At 56.2% G+C, this 7,040-nt stretch overlaps 1 protein-coding gene and 1 long non-coding RNA gene across 3 annotated transcripts; one reads left to right on the forward strand and one right to left on the reverse strand.

Annotated features, from left to right (window-relative positions):
* Window positions 1-1,233: 1,233 nt before the first annotated feature.
* Window positions 1,234-2,123, forward strand: LOC126488124 (uncharacterized). Its single transcript, XR_007588584.1, has 3 exons — window positions 1,234-1,382; window positions 1,664-1,735; window positions 1,818-2,123. It is a non-coding gene; the product is annotated as an uncharacterized lncRNA (long non-coding RNA).
* Mamstr (MEF2 activating motif and SAP domain containing transcriptional regulator) lies at window positions 1,247-6,528 on the reverse strand. 2 transcript variants are annotated; one of them, XM_050121328.1, is made up of 11 exons: window positions 6,404-6,528; window positions 6,034-6,145; window positions 5,573-5,651; window positions 4,643-4,681; window positions 3,984-4,123; window positions 3,451-3,635; window positions 3,046-3,133; window positions 2,667-2,861; window positions 1,791-1,988; window positions 1,639-1,693; window positions 1,247-1,527 (listed from the first exon to the last, which is right to left on the reverse strand). In XM_050121328.1, the coding sequence occupies exons 2-11, from the start codon at window positions 6,070-6,072 to the stop codon at window positions 1,247-1,249; spliced, it is 1,299 nt and encodes a 432-aa protein (XP_049977285.1). In that variant the 5' UTR covers window positions 6,073-6,145; window positions 6,404-6,528. The 2 variants fall into 2 exon arrangements, with proteins under 2 accessions (XP_049977285.1, XP_049977286.1); XM_050121329.1 differs by lacking the exons at window positions 3,046-3,133; window positions 3,451-3,635 and having other exon boundaries at window positions 6,404-6,527.
* Between the last annotated feature and the right edge of the window lie 512 nt (window positions 6,529-7,040).

Consider the following 7,040-nt stretch of genomic DNA (forward strand, 5'->3'; position numbering starts at 1 on the left):
CCCCCCCCCCTCTGTCACAGGGTCTCATGTAGCCTAGGCTGGTCTTGAACTCTCTATAGTTGAACTCTGATCTTCGACTTCTGATTCTCCTGCCTCAGCTCTTCATGTCAATTTCCCTGAGTGCTAACTCCTGAACTCCAAGCTGAACATTTGTTCTTGGAAGTCCTGGGCTGCCACACAGGAAGTCTAGGGGCCCAGCTGAGAGAGCATGTGGGGAAGAACGCTGAGGCCTTGTGGAGAACTAGAAGGGTTCAGACATCCAGCTGGGCTCAGCCCTCTCCCCATCTCCACCACTGTGCCAACATGTCTGAATGAGCCATATTGAATGTCTTCACCCATCTGGACATCGGGATGGCAACATTCCTCTCTAACCCCTTGTGGAGCTGAGTAACTGCCCCGCAGAGCCCAGTGCACCATAGCCACCTGTTGTTAGGTTAGGGGTTGTTAATAAGCCCAAACACAGAAGCAAAGGCTCAGTCTCACCAGCTTAAACTCAAGGAGACCCACAGTTTAATTCACCAGGCAGACGTCCTCAGGGCTGAGGTGAACCTGAGGTCACATTCTAGCTCCTCTTTGGCCATTCCTCTCCCCACCTGGCTCCTGGAAGCCCTTCAACAAACCATGAGAGCTGGGTATGGTGGCTCACATCTCTAATCAGAAGGTTGAAGCAGGAGGATTGTCACAAGTTAGAGGCCAGTCTGTACTACCATAGCAAGACTTTCTCTCAAAAAAAAAAAAAAAAAAAAAAAAAAAAAAAAAAAAAACCCAAGAAAGCTAGATATAGTCACAACACTCATGGGTTCAAGATCATAGGGAGGTCACTGTCACCTCCCACTAGGAGATTCTGATTCCCTCACCTCTATCTAGAACTCAGGGGTCTGCCTTCTTCTACTCCCCTGCCCCATCCTTTCCTGAACCCAAACAGCACAAACTTTCAGATCCCCAGATGACAGGCAGCCACCAGCATCTGGAGGAAGTGGCACACACACCCTGCAGGGCTCTGAAGGAGGCAGGAAGCTTGTTTGCACTGGGCAGTAGCAAAGGAATTCCCACCCTTAACTGCACAGACGGGGGTGGGGGGGTGGGTGGGGTGTCACACAGAGGCCAGGTAGGCAGGTCCAGGCATTTGACAAATCAGCAGCAGTGGGCCAGGAGGAGATAAGGGCATTTTAAGTCTTGAGTGCTCTGTAGTTGGAGGGTCTTTGTGGGGGCAGATGACCTCTCCTGGGAAACCCCAGGGTCTTTCTTATGCATCTGGAAGCAGTTCCCAAAGACGAGTGCCACTGGGGTCAGATAAGTCCGCAGAGAAGATGCTGGGCCCTGGAGGCCCAGAGTCCAGCGGTGGACCGCCACTCAAGGCCTCTAGCCAGTCCAAGGAATCTGTAAGTGCCTTTGGAGAAGGGGACAGGGAGCTTGTGGGGGATGGGAGTGAAGAAGAGAAAACGGAAGAGAAGCCATCTGAGTCCGGGGAGGGAGACAGCACGTCAAACGAGCCCGGGAAGTCCAAGGGGATGGGAGGCAGCAGGTCTGCAAGAGGAGGGTGAGTTTAGGCGGGCACTGTTCCCAGCCCACTCCTCCCTTGGGCCCAGGAGTTCCCAAGTTCAGCTCCTCCCCTAAATTCGGGAGCTCTGCTCCTACCATCTGGCTCCACTTGGTCTTCCAGGATGTCATCGATGTCCCGATTCGGAAGCAGCTGTGGATGAGCACACGCTCTGTGACCCTGGGTCCTGCTTAGGTACACAGCCCAGTCCCTGAGCACGCCACGCCCCAGCCTCGCATCCCCCTTCCACCTGAGCCCTATGGATCGCTTCCTGCAGCTCCTCCTCCAGAGTCAGGCTGGCTGGAGTTGTTGGAAAGGGAGTTGGAAGAGCCGGAGCCGAAGCTGGAGCGGGAGCCTGAACCGGCGCGGGAGCCGGAGCTGGAGCAGCCCCCAGGGGATCCGCAACTTCAGAAAACTGCAGCCTACGAGTCGTTGCACTTGTCTTTACCTAGAACCAGGAAAGGTGGGAGTTTCCTAAATCCGGTACATCGGGCGTGGCTCTGCCCGCCCCCCCCCACCCCGCCCTAACACAATCAATCCTTCCTTAATTTCACCCCAATACTTTGTATTTTTTTAACATTTTTATGTGTGTGTGCATGTATGTGTACAATCAGTGGGCAACTTTCAGAGCTGGTTCATGGCTCCCACCTTATGGGTCTCGGGGATAGAATTCAAGAAGTCAAGCTTGGCAGCAAACACTCTTACTCCCTAAAGCGGCTTTCAGGCTCCGCTCCAATCCTTTCAGTGACTTCTCTCCCTTAAACCACGCCCACCAGGTTCTAACTACATCCTCCGGGCAACCAGTGGTTGGCCACGCTCCCAAACGTAGCGGCTCGCTTGTTAGATTCCGTCCCCAGCCGCGAGGTGGTGGCACACACGCTCGGGGGCAGAGGCAGATGGATCTCTGTGAGTTCGATTGAGTTCCAGGACAGCCAGGGCTACATAGAGAAACCCTGTCTAGAAAAGCAAAAAACAAAAACAAACAAACAAAAAAAAACCCAAAAGACCCGCCCCCAAGTGTAAGTCACGCCTCCTTGCCAACACGTCATTAGCTGCTCTTTTCCAAGGTCTCGCCCTATTCCTCTTTCTCTTCTCTTGATTGGTGCGCACACAGCCCCGCCCTCACCGTGCCGGGCCGCCGGGTACGTCCCAGAGCCTTAGGCCTAAGGCGCGGCCAGGGAGCCGCAGCCTCTTGGTCGTCACGCCGGGGCTTCTGCCGTTCCCTGGGCGGGGCGCCACCGCGCATGCGCTCCAGGAGCGTCGACTTGGTCCCGGAGACTGGGAGTCCCCGTAGGCGCAGCTGCTGCCGAAGCTCTGAGACCTAAGGGGCGGGGACAGGGAGAGGAGGTGCTGGGCGGGCTCTAGGGAACAATTACAGGGAAACTAAGAGGAGCCAGAATCCTGACCGACCGCCCAACGGCACGGGCCATGGGTCTGTGAGGTCTGGGTCCAGCCCTGAGGAAGAGATGACACTGGGACCCTGGGACACTGCATACTAAACCCACCGTCAGCTCTTCCAATTTAAGGGTCTGAAGTTCCAGCTTGTGTGAAGGGGGTGAGGGCCTGGAGTTTCCTGGTGAGGAGGGCTTCATCCTAGCGACCGGCGTGAGAGGGTGAGGAAAGGTTAGGGCAGATGGAAAATGTATTTAGGGACCTTAAAACCTGGGGCTTCGGAGGCTGCAGGAAAATGAGGAATTCTGGGTCTCCTGTGGAGCAAACACAGGGCTGGGTTTGTGGGTGTGGGAGCTGTGCCCCGGGATGTCTCCAGAGCAGGGCTGGGAGCTTGCACAGCTGGGGGCTCAGGGGGAGAGGGTTTCAGGGCAGGCTCCTCTCCCTTGCACTCTGGGTTTGAGGGAGGAGGATGGGGTCTGAGTTTCTGGGCCCCTGGAGAAGAAAACTGAAAGTCCTACCGAGGGTGTGACCTCTGTGAGTTTTTCTCCTCCCACAGTGATGGCCCTGGGGGTCCCAGGGTTGAGCCCTCTGCTTGGAGATCTTCCCTAGGCCCTTGTCTCCGTTCTGGAGGCATGTACAGGTGATATGTCAAATTCCCCCTGACCTTGGGCTCCTTCCAGTGTTGGGAGTTCCTGGAAGATTCCTGAAAGAGCAAGTCAGGCCAGGTTTGGTGGTTTGGTGGCCCACCATCCCTGTCATCCCAGCATCAGGAAGGCCGGGGAAGGGTGAAGAGTGCTTGTCCCCAAAACAGAGAAAAGCAGGGATGATGCTTCAGCTAGGTCCTGAAATGTGTAGTGTCAGCTTGGCCACGCCCCAAAGACAGTGGCGCACCCAGGAGAATCACGGCTAGACTGTCGCGGGCACTCGCCCTAGGAGAATCACGGCTACACTGTCGTGGGCACTCGCCCTAGGAGAATCACGGCTACACTGTCGTGGGCACTCGCCCTGGCTAGACTCTCATGGGCACTCGCCCTCCACTGTCCAAACTCACCTTCTTTGGAGATCTCCAAGGACAATATGCTGGTTCAGGGGACAAGACGCCAGGGCTGACAAGGAAAGAAGCAGGAGCAGGGGGCAAAGCTGGAGCCAGAGCTGGGCCTGAGGCTGAGATCCATGGATCTGAATCAGAGGCTGAAAAGATAGTGGAGGACCCTGACTGGACCAGCAGACGGCAGGCCAGTTAGGATGAAGAGGGGCTACGGGAAAGGAGGGCCAGCCTAGAGCAAGAAGCCTAGCCCAAGTTGTCCAGCTGGGTTCCTGGACGCCTGAGGACCCAGATTTCCACATTTTCGAGAAGGGAAGAGAGTTTTGTCCTCAGCAGGAAGTCTGTTTGCTTTGGATCACAGCGATCTAGAAGTGTGTTCCTGGGACAGAACCAGGTGATGCCTGTACCCCGTGATTCCAGGGAAATGAACAAGCCAAAAAACTATATTCAGATGATTGAGTGTGGGAGTGGCTGGGATACCTAACACCACCAAGAAAGATTAGGGCATTTGGGATGGGAAAACTGGGGAGAACTCAATGGGTGGGGTGGCCCAGCTGACTTCAGAGTTCTCTGAAAGTGACAGACTGGGATTTCACTGCTTGGGGGCAGGCGTGGTCCTTGGGTACTGAGGCCACCATCCCTTCCCTTTGGGGGCCCCCACTTACTACAGTCTTGATTCCGTCTGTGGATCCGAAGCTGCAGGACTGTGTGGAAGGAAACGAGAGGTGGGACAAGGAAGGCAGGAAGGGAGTGTCCAGAGCCTGGCTTGGCTGATGGGTGGGAGCTACAGTTGTTGGCTGGACACACGTACCCAGCCCCTTCACACTCTCAGGGCGGGTGGGCGGGCAGCCTGTTCCCTCTCCCTTCCCAGGGCCTCTTGCTTGCTCCTGCCAGCAAAGCATCTTGGGTCAGAGCCACTCCTGAGGCTGTAAGCCAGCCAGCCTGCAACCAGGAGGTAGCCATGCTCCTGGCTCCACCTGCCACTTCAGAAGTCTGTGCCCACCCTGGTACAGTCGCCATCTTGCCAGGCTGACCCACCAACACCTCACTTCCTTTCATCCATGCACCCCTTTCTGTGTTGTCCTGGCATTCCACACGGCCAGCACCCGGCAAACCTAACCCCGAAGCTCAAATCTCCCTGGACTCTAGCTTTGCACAGATGCTGCTTTCGTGATTTTCCGCCCTGGCTTCCTCTTCGTTGGCATGCATCCACACGAATGCTACTCACTCAAGCCTTGACCCTCTGTTTTGGAGCAAAGATTACCCGGTGCACATGTCTGCCCCTCTCTGAGTGTTCAGAGCTGTTTGGTTTGGCCACAGATCATGACTAATAACACTTTCAAGGCTTGATACTCTTGGTCCCCAGCCGCGCATCCACACCACTCGGGTCGGTTTAAGTCCTTTGCAGCACATGCAGCCTTGGGTGTCCCCACCTGCGGCTTAGCGGGCCATGTGCTCGCCCACTTTACTCCATAACGTGCATAACCTTGTGAGCTTCATGGGTCCCTTCAGCCACCCAAGGGAAGTGTTGCTGGGACCCTGGGCCCTAGATTCAGGACCCCTCCCCACATGCTCTTAGACAAGCAACCTCTCACCAGAGCGGAACTTGGAACGGATGATTTGGGAGCGCTGGGAGGAGGCTGCCAGGGTCATTGCCAAAGCTGGGGTGGAAACCTGGACAAAGAGGAAGGCAGGGCCGCCGGACAGCGGGGTCAGAGTGGATGGCAGAAGGTTGCCGCTCGGGGGAAATGTGGGAGACAATAACTGATTCGAGACAGAAGTGAGGTCTGAGCAAACTTCTGGGTGGGGTAGGGTCTTCCATACCCAGGTCTAGGAAAGGACAACTAGGCCCTGAGCCTCTGAAAGGAGGCTGGGACCCAGACCCATGGTGTGAGAGACCAGGGCTAGGGTTTGGACCCCTAGGACAGAAGGTGGAGTACTGAGGCCCGGAGTTCTGGGCTTGAGGGAGTTCTTGCTCATGGACTACTGTGTCTGAAGAGGGGGCCTGGAGCCCTGAGTCTGAAGCAAAAGAGGGCTGGGGTCTCAGCTCCTGGACCTTGGTGGTAGAGGAAGGATGAGTCACGGACTCCTGCATCCTAAGGAGAGCATTGGAATCTGGACCTCTGGGTCTTTGAGAGTGCAGGACGCAGTCGTCTGGACTCTGAATCCTGAAGGAAAAGGAGGTTAAGGACTAGAACTCCATGCTCTTAGGGACAAAATCCAAGATTCTGGGTCAACAGGGAATCAGAGAGGCTAACGGGTGTCTGGGCAATGCAGGGGTTCCTGCAACAGACACCTAAAACAGAATGGGTTTAATGTCATGCACCAGGCTCCATGGAAAAGGTATTCAGAGCAGAAAGGGGAACCAAAACGGTGAATGAAGGGTAATAAGGAGGGTCCCTGTCTCCACCCCAGGGGCTTCTCACCAGGTGGGCTCCGCTCAGCTACTCAGCTGTGCCTTGAAGCGGGTGGAGTCTCCCGGACGGGACTGGAGACCTCAGGCTCCGCCCACCAGCCTAGGGCCGCCCTCGACTCCCCTTCTGGGGCAAGTGAGAGGGTGGGGAGCAGGCCTTGGATCAGAAACCCTGTCAGGACCCGGAAAAGGGGCGGGCGCACACGCGGGGAGGACCAGGGCGGGCTCACATTCGAGGGTCCCCCTACTGTCTCCTCCCCCGCGTCCTGGGCTGTTGGGTTGGGTGGGGCGGCCACAGGCGACAGACAGGAGCAGGTGCAGGGAGAGGGACCCGGCTGAGCAACAGCAGCAGGTGGTCGCGTTCAGACCCCGCCAGCAGGTGCCACCTGTTGGTTTTTTTTTTTTTTCCTGACGCAGCAGTAGGAATCAAATTCAGAGGAGGGGAAAGTTCAAACATGAGGCCCAGACCCTGGTTCTAAGGAAGGAAAGGACAGGAGTCAGAGAGAAGGCCTGGGCCTTAGGTCCCTGGGTAAGGAGGAGGGCTGAGGTCTGCATTCTTGCATCTGATGGAAGAGGACTAGGACCCAAGGGTAAAGAGGTGCTGGGTGTGGGAATTCAGCAGTATGCACAGTAGGTAGACAGTTTCGGAA

This window comes from Alexandromys fortis, unplaced genomic scaffold (genome assembly GCF_014885135.2).
Source record: "Alexandromys fortis isolate MF-2015 unplaced genomic scaffold, M_Fortis_MF-2015_v1.1 scaffold_161, whole genome shotgun sequence".
Lineage (NCBI taxonomy): Eukaryota > Metazoa > Chordata > Mammalia > Rodentia > Cricetidae > Alexandromys > Alexandromys fortis.

Excerpts from the sequence above, each read along its gene's own strand:
- Mamstr (XM_050121328.1), bottom strand. The coding sequence starts at position 6,072 with ATGCAGGAGTCCGTGACTCATCCTTCCTCTACCACCAAG. Across the intron at positions 3,134-3,450 it reads TCACAGAGGTCACACCCTCG|GATGAAGCCCTCCTCACCAG; the intron begins GTAGGACTTTCA and ends GCCGGTCGCTAG. Across the intron at positions 1,694-1,790 it reads AAGCGATCCATAGGGCTCAG|CTGCTTCCGAATCGGGACAT; the intron begins GTGGAAGGGGGA and ends GCTCATCCACAG.